The 19,605-nt window shown below is 46.7% G+C and overlaps 1 protein-coding gene across 1 annotated transcript in view; it reads right to left on the bottom strand.

The window, feature by feature from the left end:
- Positions 1–5,413: 5,413 nt before the first annotated feature.
- The window catches only part of LOC119379494 (mushroom body large-type Kenyon cell-specific protein 1), an 88,053-nt gene continuing 73,861 nt past the window's right edge, over positions 5,414–19,605 (bottom strand). The window contains exon 7 of the mRNA XM_037648794.2: positions 5,414–6,440. Coding sequence (XP_037504722.1) covers positions 5,964–6,440 — 477 coding nt within the window. The 3' untranslated portion in view covers positions 5,414–5,963. The remainder of the gene's footprint in view (positions 6,441–19,605) is intronic.

Genomic DNA, 19,605 nt, shown 5'->3' with positions numbered 1-19,605 from the left:
ATTACAATTCACATCTAGATATTTACTACCACGAGGGTTATCTCTTTCATAAATTCCATCTGACAGTATGACCGCTTGCTCATTTATCATTTTCATTTACTCGATGTTTACTTTTTAATCTAACTTTCTAGTCACCTTTGGCTTCATGTGTTTTCTTAAATTATCCATATTGTGTGTAAAGATTTTTTTTCTTTCAAGGAAGTAACACCAATCGACATTTGCTGGTTGGTGCGCACCGCATCTCACTCCGATATGTTCTTTCTCGCATGCATTCCTTCACGAAAATCAGCAAAGAAGGAGAGGAAGATGAGAAGCGTACGAACTGGAGCTTGTTGGTACACATTCATAGTAAAAAGCAGCGCCAAAATTACAAGGACGAGACATCGCTAGTCCTGTTTCATCTGTCTCGTCTTTGTAGTTTTCGCGCAGTTTTTTTACTAGGACAGGAATATGTTACAGTGTGCCCTTTTTTACTGCACCCGCTGAAAGGGAAAAGGAAAAAGACGATTAACGCAGCAAACTGTTGCAAGCTAATAGCGCGAGACAGGTTTGCTGGACATGAGCAGCGCTACGCTACAGTGGCTAGAATACTGTAGCTACGCGGCACGTCGTCTGCTCGGCTCCCCGCGCCCCTGCGTACAGCGCCCCTTGCGGCATCGGCGCGATTTGGGGACCGGTTTTCGAGGGCCGCTTTTCACACCTCCCCATTCTAGCCACCCTAGTACAGACGCAAAAAGAAGGAAGAGGGACAAGCGTTTCATATGGACATCCGACCGGCGCAGGCAAAAAGAAACCAGAGGCGAAATGGCAGCCAGCGCCTCTGTCGTACTTTGTTGTTGTAGTGATATTTTTTTGTTCCGACGGCGGCTATTTGGAGTTCATTGAAAAAGCACAGAAAAGAAAAACGAAACACAATAGTAATCTCAACTTTGATGCTACGCCACGATCGCTTCTAACGTTACATTTATCCAATCATAGGCTGGCGCTCATCGTCGTAATTTCCGCCCGCAATAGTTCTGGCAAGCGCCACTACGCGCTGATGCGGTCAGCAGCGATGTAGCGACTTCAACGCGTGATTAAAATACTAAATCATTCGATATTGGTGCTTAGACCTATGCTAAAGTTATCCCCAGCCATCAGTCTACGCAACCCGCAAGTAAAAAAATGGGGGGTTGAATAGTGTTGGAGGGCCCCTTTAAACGGCGCCATTAGCTGCCAGACATCAATATACATTGTGCAAACTCTCTTATATCAATGTACAGTAAGCATTCAGTTATTTCTGTAAGGGCACGCTTTACTTTCGTGTTATTCCGATTCCTATGACGGAGGGATCAACCGTGCTTTTTTTTCCCTGTTTATTCGTTAATTCGGCATTCGGTTAATTCGGACATTTCTTCCGGTCCCGTGAAATCCGAATTAACGAGCTTTTACTGTAATAGTAATAGAATAATAGTAATAATAATAACAATGCGCTAGAAACACTATATCGACTAGGAGCAACCAAGACAAAATATAGGATACGCAAACCTGAATATCTGCAAGAAAGTGTAGTACTAATTACGGAAAAGAAAAGGTGCAGTCACTGCTACATACATAAAGAATGCAATTATTAGTGAGCAGCTTCTAGATGTTAACGAAACTTCATTGAATAATGCAAATCTATACTACTGGCGAGGCTGCCATCGACATAATTGTATTCATGCATAAAGTTGTGGCGGTGATGTATAAAAACTGTTGCTTGTAATACTATCACATGCGTAACCCGTATACATGTATGGTTGTCCCAGTGTATGCTGCGTAGAACTGAGTGTACTTTTTCTATAATCTTATTAAACACTGCTAACCAAATTTTAACTCTGTGTATCAAAAATCACATCAACTTGAGAGTGAATGCAGTTCTCTCTCTCTCTCTCTATATATATATCACTTGAGCTGCTCTGTGCGAAAGACCCTTCATCAGTTGCCCCGCAATGCCACGTCACGGAAAGGTGCTCCGAACGATGAAAAAAATTTCTGGCTACACCACAGCCTGTCGACACACACTCATCATCAGCATTGTCACTATGCTTAAGGAACCCTGTATTTTTGCTGTCCATCACAGAATCCAAGTTTGGCACAATTAGAGAGAATTCAATTGCCCAGACAGTCACGTGAGCTTGGACACACTCTCCTTGCCACATGCTCTTCATCCAAAATGGTGCCATCTCGAAAACCCACCATTCTTTTGGGAGAGGATCACATATGTTTGCTAGAATCACAGTATGTGTCACTTGAATAGCTCATTTAGAGGGATTTGTGCATGTGTAAGACACTCCCGATGGCATCACATCTGCAGATCCCCAGTTGAGGGGTTAATATGTGGATTTCCAAAAAAAAATTTCTTTTACAGACTTAATCTGTCGTTCTCTTGCATTAACGTTTTCGTGGTTTATCACGCTTCAGATCGTAGCAACTAAGCTTTAAAGTTCAGTCAATTTCCGCTTTAATAAAAAATACAGAAATTCAGTGCCTTTTCTTTTTAAGGGGGGACGCGCCTTTCGTATCGCGAAAAATGGCATAAAATCGGTTTTTTTGAAAATCGCATTTTCAGTTTCTGTAGTCCCTTTTCTATCAGATTCCAAAATATCTTCACCAAAAACCACGTAGAAGTGCTTTAAAAAATTTGTTACGCCTGCCACGGTGGCGAAAGTTATTGCGGAAATCGCAAAAAAACACTGATTTTCAAAAAATAATAACTCCGCAACGGCGCCACCGTTCGCCGATATTTTGGCCTCGTCGGAACGAGCATTTCTCCGTCTTCGAATTCCCCGCCTCAGCTGGCTCCTCCCTTCGAAAACAAGCGCACAAAAAGCAAATGTCCGAAGGTCGTTTCGAGGCCTCCGATTGGCCACGTCCGCCATGTTGCCCCAGCGCGCCTCGCCATTGGTCCGATGCGCGCTTCGGGGGATCGTCGGCTGCTGCCATGGCTGCTGCTTGCGCTTCGCGAGGTCATGGCTGTCAAAAGTCGCGGTCTTTATGACGCGTTCGCACTCGTTATGTGTTCACGGCTCGAAGTCGACGATCACGTAGAACTTAACTAGGTTTATTTAGGAGCTGCAAGCGGAAGCCCGATCAGATTACGATGGCACGCCGCGCTCGTAGCGAACGTCGTAAGCGCGCGTCTCGGTCCGACCCTTTAGGTGACTCGTCGGATCGGCGGTTGGAGGTTCTGCTATCAACACTTCGTACGTAGTGACGAAGATAATCGCGGGACGACTCCTTGTACTCGCGACCACGCATTACGTACTTTGAAACAAACATCGGGCACCGCGGCCGGCGCGTCTACTGCTCGGAGTCGTCGCTAGGCCTAACACGGCTCACGGCGCCGGCGTGCGAGACGAACCTCGAACTTTGCGGGCAAGAACAACGCGTTAGAGGAACCGCGGCAGTGTGCTTCTTCGTAAGCAACGCAGCGCATCGCCCGCCGGCTCCTCGGAACCGCGGATGGTAATTTTACGCATTGGCAGCGGACCCCACAGCCATGGGCGTCCGGAGGGGGGTGCAAGGGGGGGCAGCTGCCCCCCCTTGGAATTTTGGATAATAATTTTCTATGCAGTAGCAGTAAGCTACACAGCTTGATTAGCACACTCCAGTCCCGCATATCCGCGTGAAACATCATTCAGGATTACCAGCCAACTTTGCACGTTACATACTGCTATGGATTAATCTTGCCGGTCATGTCACGGCAATGAAACAAAAGCTACCTATGCTGTATGCCCCCCTCCCCTCCCCCACACTCTGCTGATGCACCCCCCTGGAAAAAGTTCTGCGGACGCCCTTGCCCACAGCCAAGCTCGTCGCGCAGCGGCCGCGCGTCGGCGTCCCGAAATGAGAGACCAAACACGTTGCGCGCCGATTTTTCGTCGCCGCACCTAGGGATATTCGCATCGTCACCGAATGGCGCGACCCAGAACATCGCGTGCAGATTTCCCGGACTCCGCGGCCGAGCACTTCGAGGTGAAACAAAGCACTGTTGATGCAATTTAGGCGCGCTTGGAGCCGTGCGTGGTATCGCCGCAAGCTCTCATGAATCATCTGAAAAAAAAAATAAAAGCCTCGCAGATAACCGTGTTCGCCGCAACCGGGTGAATTGTGAAGCGCATCACAGTCGAGGTTTACAAGTGAGCTTGAGTGAAGCAGGGAGATGAACTTACATCTGCCCAATTCGCGTCTTGAATAAGCAGCTAAGGAATTTCTATTCCCCCAATGTTTTGGCCGTAATTGCCTGTTATTTAGGAGGAAGGGATAGGCTGTCATGATGAGAGCCACTCTTAGTATCCTATAAAAATTATTCAATGATCAATTGCAATAAAGACTTAGTGATAGCACGAATACAAGAAAGCTGGCAAAGCACCACAGCATATGGCCTAATCACATTACAATATAACGGGCAGCCGAGAAAGATTCTCTGCGCTTGAAAAAGGCTAAGAATCGATCACTAGAGGAGATGGAAAGGCGGCAAAGAAAGAGAGTGCCAAAGGACACCTCCAGTTATGCTGCAGGATCATTTTAGAACTACATATGTGCTCAAAACTTTCAAACGTCGTTTTCTCAAAATGACTTTTTTGGCTAGTGAGGCTGCTTATCCCAGCCATATCTCTGGAACCACTCATCGAATTTCCATAAGTCTTTTTTTATTATGTACTTGAATAAATTTCTGAGGGGGTGACAAGCCCATTTTTTCAATATATTGTGTCTGTTATTTATTATAGTTAATCAAAATTTGATTGATAATATCCTAATCACCAACACTAAATTTGATGGTCTGCTAAAACTTTTCAGCAAGGAAATTCAAAAAAAGGGCTCTGTTACCCCCTGAAGTATCAATCTGGGAATCATCACAGTTAATTTCACAGTTCCAGTACCTTTTGAAAGTTCTCCAGGCCTGGGATAAGAGAACCATGTGCATTATTCTGACATACTGCCATAACTTGAGAACCAGTGAACATAACTTCATGAAATTTTGTAATTCTTCTAATGCTTTTGCTGTGAGTCTATCATGAAAATTTCATTAAGATATCTCAATAAACAAAAAAGTTGGTATCCGAAGGTAGCCTCCCCCCTTAAGCGTACTGAACTCTCCTCCTTTAAAAATTGTCACACTAACAGGTTCATCCACTTCTTCAGCACTGTTACCCTTTTTGACTACAGGCAGTGTTTGTATTTGTCAAACTTGGTTTTATGCAATTTAGAATGTGTTTAAACTGTGCATATGCCTGATAATGCCCCTATTCAATAAAGAGCAGTTGTAGCAGTGCTTATAGCTTTGTTCCAACACATGAACTGTAAAGAAAGCTGAATTCAGTTTACGAGTCAGAACCTGAAGCACAGTAACGTGCTTCTTTCTTCACACTGCAAAAGGTAGACATAAACAAGAAAAAAAATCACTTAGTTTAATCATCTTCTGAATACAGACTTGGCCACTAAAGGAGATGGAATGTTAGACCATTTGGCCTCCCTTTTTGTACAGTGGTGTCTGCCAATGAGAGCAGCCATAAGTCTCGCACTTACGGGATCTCAAAAATACACTGGCATGTAGATATAGAAAAAAAAAACAAATCAACAAAACAGTAAACATATGATAAAAAAGCAACAACAAACGTGACCGCCGCTGTGTAGGGTCAGCGGGACCAAGTGAAATAGGCTTTGCACTAAGTGTGGAATGGGCGCGATATGGCAGTGCGGTTAAGTCCACTGGCCGCCCAGCCTAAATTATGCGAAAAATACTCTGCATGGAAAAATAGTCTTTTTCTAAGTACACCGGGCAGGCACTTGGCAGGGGCCCTGGGCCCCGAGGCACGAGATCCGGAAAGCGCCGTCATCACAGTTGGCTCAACAGCAGTCCCATATAAAATACTCTCTCGCCGTGGTCATCACAGAGTAGACTAGCTTATCATGAAGGACGCTTTCCGGCCAGGCACTGGTCACTTGTCCAGTGTGGACTTGATAAGCGCCTCGAGCAGACCGTCTGGCTGACGCCGCTTCTTGGGCCTCAGCAGGTGGCGCTCCTTGACCTTGTATTCGAGCGTAGAGTGTGGAACGCCGAAGTAGGTGCCTGCACGATGCACGCTCATCTCGCCCCGCTGCACAGCATGCACTGCCTGGATCAGGTGGTCGCGGTCATAGTTGCGGTAACGGCCCCGCTTGGGCCGTGTGCGCTTCTCCTCAGTGGGTGGCACAGCAGCCTCCGATGAGCTGCTTGAAGCCGCAGTGGAGGGCCCGGCTGGCCTGTACGATGGCACCTTGAGGATGACGTCTGCAGGGGCTGGACGGCGGGCATCTGCCAGCCGCTCTTGTGCCAGCAGCCGGATTAGGTCGGACACCACAGGCAGTGCAGGTGCTTTGGGTGTCTGCTCCTCGGACGTGGGGTGCAGCGCCAGTTGTTGAATGCTGGACAGGAACTGCATAACAAGTACCACTGCTCAATATCAAAAAGAAGGATTTCAATACCATGGATTGCAATAACATTTGCATTCTTTTGTGTGTTTCACAGATCAATTGCAAGTTTGGGCAATGCAACTGCATCTGCAAATGACCAAATGCCTGCATGGTGCAATAAAATTCAAAATCTACACACCCTGTTCAAGCCACCGTGTTTTCTCTGGGGTAATGTAGGCTAATAGCTGGAGATGCATTTAGCACAATTAAAAACATCCGATGTCAAAATACAGTTAACCCCCAATATAACCAAGTCGGTAAAATTGGCTATTTACTTTGTCATATCAATACTTTATTAAACTGAGATTCATTTTTATGCGGAAAATACCGCAAGAATGTTAGAAAATACAGCAGTATGAAAAAAAACTAATCTAATCATGTAAAAGATTCATTGTGTTGAACCTGAGTTCTGGCAACCACAATTTAATGCAACGCTGGCAAAGTACTCTTCACAGTGCTGCACGTCACATGTAAAGAAAAAAAAAAAGAAAAAAGGGGCTTATTGTTGTGATAAGTGTTAGGCGAAGCTTTTGTGACAATTCTGCCATCGCGGTTTCTCATTAAAACCTAGGGCGTTGCACGGAATTGTGTGATGCCGATGTTATCATGCTCACTGAAATGAACCATTTGCCTTCCACTCAATCCAATGAATATGCAACGTTAAAAACCATAGCACCCCACAAAAACAAGAGAGCTGTGGACTAATATTGCATCCATGAATGCAAGGCAACAACCATGGTGGTTGAATGTGTACATGCTTCACTTCTATCTCACAGTCACGCAAACTTTCTACCTTAAGTTTCACATACGGAAGACTGAAGCATATATTAAATGGAAGTAACTCGATATCGCTTTGTTTAAACCATGTAAACAAGCACCGTGGATATCAAGAATGAAATCCATCCAAAGCAAATCCGAAGCCTGCCCTTCCCATCATTCCCATGGTGGTTGAAGTGCCGCTCAAGGAGCTCGCATAGACACAAGCACCAGATTGCCCTCTAGTTAACTGAAACTCTATGGTTTCTGATAAACCTTCAGTTGGGAGTCGAACTAAGCAGTGACCCACTTGAAACGACATCAACAAAGCGTCGTTTCTGTACAGCAGGCTTTGGTGCAAGGCGACGACTTCGAGTGTGTTATGACTGCAGGCAATGGTGAACAGTGCCTCAATAAATTTCATGGGTTACAACATTCTTGGGCACCATCTCAGACGGGAGCACAGCGAGGGACTTGATTTGTGGTGATGACATAGCTGCTCTGATCGCCGTGGAAGCGGATCCGAGCAGTGATGAAGATGCCGTTGCCGCTGAACGACCTTTTACTGTTCTTAAGAGCTTGTGTCAGCTTTCAGCATCACTCACTGCTGTTGTGGCCAAATGAAAGGTGCTGGATTTGCTTATGTGGAAAGCCTCAATTACATTGAGGGTGGCTTCATGAACTTGATGAAGCAAGAAAAGCTTGCAGACTATTTCTATGCAAAGTGCAGTAATTTGTGAAAAAATAAGTTGTCACACTACATACTGTGGGCAACTCGGCAAGTTAGCGCTTGTTAGAATTTCAGGAAGCCATTTCCAGATATGCACTGCTTTAAGAATAGGCTTTAAATATGCATGTATTGTAGTTTAAATTATTGATATATGGAACAATCTTGCAATCCCCTTCAAGTTTGATATAGTCAAGATCGATTGTATCGAGGTTTGACTGTATTTAGTATCTTAATCATACAAAGAAATCAGTTGCTGCCGCTGATGCGCTTATGTGGCTGCCGACCACATCAGCGCATAGTGGCACCCCAATTTCTGATAGAAGTGACGTCACCAAGCGCTTATTCATAATTGGTTTTTGCAGATCATCCCTTTACTGCTGCAAAATCCTGCTTGAGAGATTTGTTCTGGTTTGTTTGCTGTCTGTTTTATATTAACACAAGCAAATACAGTCATAAAAAACAGAAGCTCTGCAACAAGAAAACACAAGCTGGCTGCTTTTTAAAGAAATGCGCACCCAAGGTTTGTCCCTGTGCTTTTCTTCTCGCTTGTGTACACTCGTGAGTGTTATTTATGAAATGAATGTTTTCTTGCCTTCACATATCGTTTTCATCTCACCTTTTTCCTGGCGGTGTGGGTCCATGGCAAGAGTGTGATTGGTGCACTGGATGGAACGGGCAACCATGTGGTGCCAACTTCCGCTATGCAGATGCTTCGAGCTCTGCCATTGGCAGCACCATATTACATAGTGCCCCCCCCCCCCCAAATTTCTGCCTACGCCTCTGGCACACGTGCCTGTGCTACCTCGACGATATCGTTGTTTTCGCCCTGGACTTCTCCACGCATCTTCAACGCCTGTGGCTTGTTTTGACGCGTTTGAGCGACGCCGGGCTAGAACTGAATCTAATGAAGTGCCGATTTGCAGCACGGCAGCTGACAATACTAGGCTACGTCGTGTCCAAGGACGGAGTTCTCCCCGATTAAGCCAAGCTTCGGGCTGTGACAGAGTTCCCCAAACCTACGTCCGTCAAAGAACTGCGCAGTTTCGTAGGACTATGCTCCTACTTTCGGCACTTCATCCGAAACTTCGCGACTATTATATCACCACTGACGAAGCTCCTTGGAAGTAACAGGCCCCTCAATTCGTGGTCGTCAGAGTGCGACGATGCTTTCGCAAAGCTCCGTCGTTTGTTGACGTCTCCACCCATTCTACGCCACTACGACCCTACGGCCCCACAGAGGTCCACACAGACGCCAGCGGTGTTGGCCGCGGTGCTGTCCTTGCGCAGCGCAAAACTGGGTTCCCGGAATATGTCGTCACATATGCAAGTCGTACGCTTACTAAAGCCGAGACCAACTACACCATCACGGAGAAAGAATGCCTGGCAATCATTTGGGCCCTTACGAAGTTTCGACCTTATTTGTATGGTCGCCCATTTGATGTCGTCACCGACCATCATGCACTTTGCTGGTTGTCGTCATTGAAGGATCCCTCAGGCCGTCTCGCCCGTTGGGCACTTCGCCTACAAGACTACGACATCTGCGTGCTGTACCGCAACGGACGCCAGAATGCTGATGCCGACGCCCTGTCGCGCTCTCCCTTGTTTGACGACAATGCCCACAGCTCAGCGTCGCACTTTGTCGTTTCTTCCATTGACATTCACACCATCGCTACCGAACAGCGCAAGGATCAATGGATTGCCTCACTAATAGACTTGCTGACTGATCCGTCGGCCACACCATCCACTCGCTTGTTGCGTCGTCAAGCCCCCCATTTCGCCGTTCGCGACGACCTGCTCCAGCGACGCAATTACAACGGCGACGGCCGCCAGTGGCTACTAGTAATACCCTGCAGTCTGCGTTCTGACATATGCGAGTCGTTCCACTCTGATCCGCAGTGTGCACACTCTGGCGTATGGAAAACCTACCACCGCATTCGCCAACGGTACTTTTGGCGAGGGATGTACCGCTACGTGCAGAAGTTCGTTCACTCCTGCATCGATTGTCAGCGCCGCAAAACTTCAACGCACCTGTCGCCGGCAGGTCTGCAACCCCTACCTTGCCCTGACAGACCGTTTGGGCGCGTTGGCATCAATTTGTATGGGCCACTTCCTCTGACGTCCGCTGGTAACTGCTGGGCCATCGTCGCTGTAGACCACCTCACGCGATACGCTGAAACTGCCGCCCTCCCTGCTGCTACAGCGCGCGATGTAGCCTCCTTCCTGCTCCACCGATTCATGCTGCGTCACGGTCCACCCCAGGAGCTGCTCAGTGATCGAGGCCGTGTCTTCTTATCGGAAGTCATCGAAGCCATTCTCAAAGAGTGCAACGTTGTTCACCGCAAGACTACTGCTTACCACCCGCAGACGAATGGCCTCACCGAACGCTTCAACCGCATGCTCGGCGACATGCTCTCGATGTACGTCGCCACCGGCCACACAAATTGGGATGCCATTCTGCCCTTCATCATGCCTACAATACCGCCCCTCAGAGCACTGCTGGCTTCTCACCCTTTTTCTTACTGTATGGCAGGCACCCGTCGCACACAATCGACACAATCCTTCCCTACAAGCCGGATCGATCTGAATGTGCGCCTATTTCTGCCACAGCCAGACTTGCTGAGGAGTGTTGCGAGCTCTCCAAGACCTTTACTACGCATAACTAAGAGCGGCAGAAAAGCATTCGCGGGGACACCACCAGTTCTGCGCCCACGCTTCATGAACAATTCAATTGGTCTGAGGACGCGAAAACGAGCTCTCACTGCGCTGTCTCTTACAACGAGCATCTCGGGTGTGCGCGCGCCTGCTCGGTAGCCCCGCGCTTGTGGCCGCTGCAGTGACCAGATAATTTCAAAATTAACGTCTTCAGTGCCGGCGACACCTTTTTCGGTACCTGCTGGCCTTTTAATAAAAAGAAATTCAATCCTGTCTGCATTTTATACACTTTCTGGGCAAAAAGTGGGAATTGCCAATCCTTGTATAAGGGTCTCATTGGAGGGGCCGTAGCTATTAGTGCAACGACATTATGCAACATGTTTTCAATGACTGAAAGCTGATGTGGAGGATAATAAGTGGACAAAGTTTTAGAAATATAAAAAATGGGGTTTTTTTTTAATTGTCGTCAGAAGTTTCTATTGTTCGGTGTTTTCTTGAACTTAGCCCGATCATATCTCTTTACTGAAACGTTATATAAATAAAAGATTCGGCAGTTTGTTGGATAAGCATGTGAAGAACGTAATGCGGAATTTTTGACACTCTGCTACAAGGCTTTTTTGAGATAAAGACCTTCAAAGTAAAGAAAATAACGTTTCCTGGGCCAATTTTGGATTTTTATAAAAACATCTACACTACACATAAAAACTAAAAATACCTGAGAAGAAGCAAAAACATGCATATATTTAGTTAAAGAAATTTCAGCTACCTAATTTTAATATATTTTGTGCAATTCATAACGAAAGTTGGCCAAAACAGCAGAGCAGATGAGCGCTCCACCCCACCTCTTCGTCATTATTGATTTCCTGTGCTTCGAAAAAATTTTTGGCGGCAAAACGAATTGTGGATCTCTTCTTTCCACTCATCAGGCAATAATATATAAAATTTTGAAATAAGTTTAAGAGGTCGACCAGCCATCGATTGTTTGATCTTACGTAGTATCACCCTCAAGTAACTCCCGCGCCAGCGCATCCCGGCTCCTTCCAAGTAGTCACGTGTGATCGAACTGCGGTGTGCAGCAACACGAAGCACAGTGGAAGGGTAAATGAGACCCTGTTCCATTGCTAATTGATAAAGAATGCTCCCTTAAACGGTCATTTGTACAGCGCCCTGTCTGGCCTATATAGACCTTGCCACAGCTCAGGGGAATTTCATAAACAGTGCCCACGGCACAACGCAGAAAGGGCTTTGCATGCTTCTTATCGCACGCCGCCTTGGCTCCTCTCGAAGAAATGCGGGCACACAGCCTTGAAAGCTTATTCGGAGCAGAGAAGACCACCGGCACATGGTGCCGATTTGCAACCTTTTTCAGGCTGTGGGAGATTTTGTGCATGTATCGTACAACATGCGGTCTTTTTCTCTGTCCTTGCATAGGCTTTGGCCTCCTGCGTTCCCCTTTCAGCCTCTGAAGCAACGTTTCGGACCAAGAAAAAGGTTGGATGGACACTCCGCTTATGCTTGACTGGGTCAAGACTGTGTGGTGCCGACGGCCAGGTGCGCTCCTCCACCCCGCCTCCATCCTAGTTCTCGACTCATTTTGCTGTCACCTGACGCCCGAAGTGAAGAAGCTGATGCAGGAAACTCAGACGCAGCTCGCTGTTATTCCCGGAGGTATGACGTCCGTGCTGCAGCCATTAGACATCTGCCTGAACAAACCATTTAAGGATAGAATGCGGCAGCTGTACGGAGAATGGATGCGAGAAGATTGGGCTTTGACACCTACGGGTAGGATAAAGCGACCTAGCGCCGCGAAGATTGCCGAGTGGGCGTCCGCCGCTTGGTACGGCCTGCCGCACGACATGATAGTACGCGCGTTTAAAAATGCTGTATATCAAACTATATGAATGGCACGGAGGATGACCTCATCTGGGAGGAAAAAAGTGACAAAGAGGGCTCGACCACCGGCGATGAAAGCGACGAATGAACAAAACTCGCTTTATATTTAGAAACTGGAATGTCTTTGCCACTACCATGTGCAGCAAATAAAGGTACTTTTCCCCCCCCACTTTACTCGCGTTACATTCGTGTTCTTTTTTTTTTTTTTCGGCACTGAAAAGTCACCCCTCGCGTTACAATCGTGGTCGCGTTACATTCGAGTAAATGCGGTAGTCGGTGTGTCCGAAACGTTGCTTCAGAGGCTGAAAAGGGAACGCAGGAGGCCAGAGCCATTGCAAGGACAGAGAAAAAGACCATGTGTTGTGCCATACATGCACAAAATCTCCCACAACCTGAAAAAGGTTGCAAATCGGCACCATGTGCCGGTGGCCTTCTCCGCTCCGAATAAGCTTTCAAGGCTCTGTGCCCGCATTTCTTCGAGAGGTGCCAAGGCGGCGTGCGATAAGAAGCATGCAAAGCCCTTTCTGCGTTGTGCCGTGGGCACTGTTTATGAAATTCCCCTGAGCTGTGGCAAGGTCTATATAGGCCAGACAGGGTGCTGTACAAATGACCGTTTAAGGGAGCATTCTTTATCAATTAGCAATGGAACAGGGTCTCATTTACCCTTCCACTGCGCTTCGTGTGGCTGCACACCGCAGTTCGATCGTACGCGACTACTTGGAAGGAGCCGGGATGCGCTGGCGCGGGAGTTACTTGAAGCCTTTCAAATAAGGAAGAATGGTGATTCTTGCGTCAGCGTGCCGTCAGTTTTGCTGCATAGTAATGAATTCCAATTGTTGGATCTAGAAGTACTTTAGATGGTTTGCTACGAAGTGTCTGTCAGTCTTTTTGTGGTTTTTTTCCTCGACCTTCGCGCAGATTTGTGTTTCTGTTTTTGTTTTTTTCGACGTCTTTACATTAGGATACATCTGTTTGTTGCTGGTTTCCAGATATCATGATTGCGATTTTTTTTAGACCTCGTCTGTTCATGCCTGCACGTGCGGTGAAGGAAATGTTCTGCGCATGTCCGCCAAAAGCCTTTATATTGTGAACGCTTCATGAAAATAAACTTAGTTGTGAGTTGGCGTTCTTTCTGTCTCTTCTTGTTTCTTCTCAGTTGCAACCTTGCGCCACGTATTTCAAGTAACGATGCACCAACTAGCCCAACATAACGTACTGCTCACCTCTTAACTACCTTCATAACATTCCTCTGGATTCTGTTGACTCTTGCAAGTATCCTGGAGTTCACATAACGACTAATCTAAACTGGTCACCACATATTGAATACATTACAGTAGACTCGCGCTAAGACGAACTCAAAGGGACTGCAGTCATCTGTTCGTCTTATCAGGAGTGCCCCCAAAAAGAGACATGCCAAGTGCATCCAAATATGTCACTAGAAAAACACTGAATGGAGTAGACTTACAATGGGGGCAAAATGACAAGAAAAAGCATTTATTTGGCTCAGCTTGATAAAAACTATGCCTTCAAGTAGAGTATTTACTTACACGAACCTTACGAGCACCCGTTTTCGCGGGTTCAAAAATAAAAATGCTCATAAAGATACTGCTACCATATTCCACTGACAAAACTGTAGCATGCTGCTATGTTGACGGTTAGAAAAAAAAAAACAGAGGGACAAGCACAATTTTCCTTCAAGGAATGTAAAATTTATTGTACTGGCGGTTCATTTTCTTCTATGAGCCGGTTTTGCTGGCTCTAAGATCACTTCTGGATACGCCTCGGTCGCGTGCTGTTACCTTGACAAAGTCCTTACAGTATAACCTTATTACAACGGATCTGTTTACAACAGACATTCGGATATTACATACCAATTTGCGACGTTATGCTAACCTCCGTATTTGTTCCATTGATTGAGCTTCGTTTAGAACGGATTCTGGTACAATGGACATTCAGATATAACTGACTAAAAATGTCAGGCCAGCAAGGTGGTCAGGACTCCTTTAGAGCGGACTTTTCTACCACGAACATACCAAATTCAATAACTTCCAACTTCAAACATTGCTTAGCATACGTTCAGGATGGGAACAGCGCGCCGCAGATATCGACGTTCCGATTTGAGAACGAAGGCCGCTGATCTCCGGTCTGTCAATAATCAGCCATGCCTAGCTGCAGCGACAAAAAATCGGCACGCAGCGTGCTTGGCGTTGCGTTTTCGGACGCTGACGCGTGAAATTGCTAGCCACTGCCACCGCTTCTCCGAGCGGTTGCAGCGCCGCGAGCTTGGCCGGGGAGTCCGCTACCGATGCGCAAAATGCCCATCCGCGGTTCTGAGGAGTCAGCGGGCGATGTGATTCATTGCTTGCGACGAAGGACATTGCGGCTTCTTCGCTTTCGCATGTCCGCTAGCGCGATTTTCTTGCTCGCAAAGTTCGGATTTGTCTTGTACATCAGCACCGTGAGCAGAGTTAGGCCTAGCCATGACATTCAGAAGAAAGCTCGGTTGCGATGTGTGTGGCCGCGGTGCCCGATGTTTCAAAGTATGTCATGCTCGATTGCGAGTACAAAGAGTTGTCCCGCAGTGGTCTTCACCATAAGCTCCGAAGTGCTGATAAGAAGAACCTCTAACAGCGGGTCCAACGAGTCAACTCTATTACAGTCGCACGTCTGCGATGTTCTAATAATAATAGGCAGTTTTCAAGTAGCGTACGCTAAGTTAGCGTTAGCATTTGCGGCCTGCTATTTCTGTCACTTAACGGGAGCCCGCAAGCGGTTAGCATACGACGCATGCGCAGTTGCGCGAAAAGCCAACGCAAAGCTTTGCGTATGCTGTTCCAAACTCCCTAATATCTGGGGTTTAACGTCCCAAAACCACAATATGATTATGAGAGATGCCGTAGTGGAGGGCTCTGGAAATTTCGCCCACCTGGGGTTCTTTAACGTGCACCTAAATCTAAGTACACGGGCCTCAAACATTTTCGCCTCCATCAAAAATGCAGCCGCCGCAGCCGGGATTCGGTCCCGCGACCTTCGGGTCAGCAGCCGAGCGCCATAACCACTAGACCACCGTGGCGGGGCATCTGCGATGTTCGCGACGAGTGCAGCACGCTATCGTAATCTGATGATTGAGCTTCGCTTGCAGCTGCCAAACTAAAGCATTCTAAATAATCGTCGACCCGTGAACACAGTAATGCAATTTTTGACAGCCACGACGCACAAGCAGCAGATGACGATCCCAAAGCGAGCATCACGGCAGAAGCAGCCGATCAGAGGCCTTGAATTAAACTTCAAACATGTGTTTTTTGTACGCTTGTTACTCAATGGAGGAGCTAGCTGAAACGGAGAACTTGAACACGGAGAAATGCTCTTTACAACGAGACCAAAATGGTGACGCCCGGTTCGCCGTTGTTGAGCTATACATAACTTGCAAGTGACGTCAGTTCCTGTCTTCCGTCCGCCATCACCGAGCCAACGGAGCACATACGCCTCAGTGACTGCACCGTTTTTACGTTCGTACGGCGGATCGTTTGGCGTAGTGCGCGTGTTTTTATCGTTCGCCTTGCGCTTATGCTGAAGGAGAATCGTTCAGGACATTATGCAGCCAGAGAACACCTATACAACCATGATGCAGCCTGCAGCGAAGCAGTGTTGACTGGGGAACTCGGATCCTCCGTGTCTGCAGTGTCCGAGTGTGCGAAACAACTTCACACGAGCAGCGGCACGTGATTTGAAAACATAACTTGCCTGTTATGAAGTGACGCCCGCACACACGAACGTTGTTCAATGGTCCTCCCTGTTTATGCGCACATAAGCCATGTGCTCCGCTTCTCGGACAGCTCTTTCGTGCGGTCGCACCTTTGGCAAACAGTACGTCCCCGCGTCTGGTCCTTTTTTTAATCTGATTTACACTTATTTCTCGTGCGGCAGTCAAATATTGCACAAATGTTGCCGGCGCGCGATAAACCACACGATCAACACATGGTTCATGTTCCTGGAACGTTCAAACGACGAAAAAATGCGCTGGCAAGGCACGAGTACTGAAAATACCCCAAGGTAATGCTCACTGAAAGCTTCAGCGTAAAAAATGCTGCGCACATCCACCGAGGATTGAATACTAAAAGCAACCGTCGATGTCACTGAAATGCTAGACTTCACCACCAACCGTCGGTGATAAGGTGTGTTCGTTTATTCCAGGCATGTCAGGAGCGCTGTAGAGCGCCGTCACGTCGACGGAGTAAGTATTGTAGTTTACTACAATACTTACTAGAGGGAAATCTGGCGCTAGTGTCTATGGAAGCTGCAATGCATGGTGCTTCAGCCAGCATGGGAATGATGGGTAGTACACGGATTTGTCTAAACTTCATTCTTTCGGCTTCATTGGGCTCAGTGCCGCCTGTATCCACTTTTTTGCAAACCGAAGTTCAGCAAAAGTCAGCAGTTCCACTTCACCACTGTAACTTTTTAGGCTCACCAATTCAAATCTGGTCACGAAGTTCACAACAGTCTATTCTTTTATCTGAAACAAATGCCAAAACACAGCAATAAACGACGCCACAAGTCTCCGAAAACTGTGTCGAGGCCTGCAGTGCTTTAATTTAAGCCTTAAACACGCATATTTAGTATTTCGAATTCTCGATATATCGAACTAATTCGCGGTCCCCTTCGAGTTTGATATATCCGGGATCGACTGTAAATCAATAAATATCGGCAATGAATGCCCAAATGACCAGAGATTACTTTAGTGTTGTTATACTGATGCTCTTTTAGTCTCTCATTAATACATCTGTATAACATAGCAAAACTAATCTTGGGTCATGGGGTGGAGGACTTCAAGGATTTTTTTATGGCTTCCAGATTCCATCTTCCCCTGAACCTTACTTGGGTCATTTGGGCACTCACTGCTGAGAGTGTGGCTGCTAGATTAAGTGCATAACTGAAGTGTCCCCATCTCAAAAGGACATCATTCCTTGTTTTGCCGTGCTAACTTTTGCTCTCTTCGTTCAGTTGGGCGATATACAGTAATACCTTGTTAACTCGAAGTAGTAAAAAGCAGAAAAAATTTCGATAAGCAAAGTTGCGCAAATTCTATCGAGAAGTCCAGTTCTATCTAAATACATTATCACTACTGACCAGTTTCTTAACAGGAGCGCCTAACTGGCGCTTTGTAAAGGTTTTAACTCTTTCGTTACCCCGCCTATTCAAATCGATCACCGGTGATCGACGAAAAAAGCTGCCGATTTCGACGCGTTAAAAATTTTTCCCGTGCATGCTGCAGCATCTCGGGTTTAGTTCTGGGACTGCTCTTCTACAATACGTTTAAATTTTCCCGCTCTGACGACGCTGCGATTTTTGACGGAGTTTTTCGCGAACGAATGCGCATGTGTTACTGGAGAAGGGGGCGTGGCTGCCACACTCGGGGAAAAAATGCGCAGCTCACGTTTCTCCTCCGTTATTATCAACATATCGGTATCAAACGATTCCTAAGAAATCAATTATCAAATTGTGTCGTCAGTTTTGCGAGGTAATAAATTTTAGCTGTGATAATTACATGAAAATGACACCTGCTACTCACTAGCGAGCTTTGCTTCCGAGTTTGCGCAATATTATTCAAATACAGCTCGTTTCTGAAGGTCCGTCGCGTCTCTAACTTGTTGATCTGGCCTTTTTAGCCAGTTTGCAGCAGTTTTGATTTCGTTTCTCTTTATCTACGCGAGAGGGGCGCATCGGGCGTTAGCGTCGGCGCGCGCGGCAATCTCTCGGCCGCTCCCATGGCGTCGTCAACCCGCGGGGCTGCGTCGCGGGAAAAACGTTCCGCTCGAAAGCGTGCTCAACCCGCTCACGAATTTAGTGAAGCTGAGTCGAGCTGTGAGTCCGAAGACGACACCAGCTCATCTTCAAGCACTGACAGCGACGATGCTTCGAGCCAGCCCGGGCCATCCTCAGCTGTGTGCCGATAAGTTTCGTTTTCGCCCTTGAGCGGTCTCGTCCGTCGGAAGCGCTTATCTGCCGATCTCGGTGCACGACCTTTGAGATGTCCTGGTTATCTGCAGGATATGCACAGCGCTTGGACAGGATGTGCTGCCGCCGGCAGCCAGAAAGCTTCAATTTTCACCAAGAAGGCCGCCCGGCGCGCATCTCGGCCCGGCACACCGGAGCAGCGCAAAACGTTTCACGACGGCACGCGATTTTTTTTCCCTGTTTTTCACAGCAGAGGTCATCAGGACCATCTGCGAAAATACCAACAAATATGCTTGGATGCATGTCTTGGGCCTTCTGACGTATGCCGATAAAGATGCCGACGTATGCCGACGTATGCCAAAAAAAGTGCAGCACCACCCCAAAAAGATGCCGAAAAGGAAAAACTGCCGCAAGTGCTATGAGGAACGCAAAGTTGAAAAAAAAAAAAAAAACGAACGTTCTTTGTGAAACCTGTGGCGTCTACCTGTGCTTCACGAAAACCATAAACTGCTTCACCGCATGGCACGAGCGGTGAAGCAGTTTTCGGTCTGCAGTATTTTTGATCTGTGTGAAAAATGGCTTTATGCAGATTGCTTATTTTTCTTTTAGAACATTCCTAGATCATTTCTCTTCAAAATGTATATTTTGAATTTTGTTTGTTCGTAATTTTTTTGTAGATATTGTGTTTTGTTTGTACTGTTTTTCTCAAGTTCCTGCAAAAGTGGTAGATTTCAGATTTTTTATAAGTTTTTTAACATCTTTTTTGTTTTGAAACTTGTGTTATCTATAAAGAGCAATTCATTATGCACAATTTGGTGAGCTGCAATGTTACCTAGAGCATTATTTATACTAGCAATAAATTTCTTCCTCACACCTATAAAAAATGGCCATTTTCATGCGGTAACGAAAGAGTTAAAGAAAAATAATGACATAGCAGAGCTATAAACCAGCTGTGCTTTTCGGCAATGCCTTTTTATTTAGTGCAAAAAGACTGATTAAGGCTGGTCTGCCTCTCAGTAGCATTTGCACCTACCAAAGCTTTCTTGAGTTGCTTAACACATTGCATGTGGCGATTGTCCGCGCCACTGCACTCAACTTTATTTCACATCAAGCAAAGCATGTTTCTTGTTTCAGCTGAT

Source organism: Rhipicephalus sanguineus, chromosome 1, assembly GCF_013339695.2.
Source record: "Rhipicephalus sanguineus isolate Rsan-2018 chromosome 1, BIME_Rsan_1.4, whole genome shotgun sequence".
NCBI classification, from domain to species: domain Eukaryota; kingdom Metazoa; phylum Arthropoda; class Arachnida; order Ixodida; family Ixodidae; genus Rhipicephalus; species Rhipicephalus sanguineus.
The sequence above is the reverse complement of the archived record's forward strand: the minus strand, read 5'-3'. Positions and strand labels throughout refer to the sequence as shown.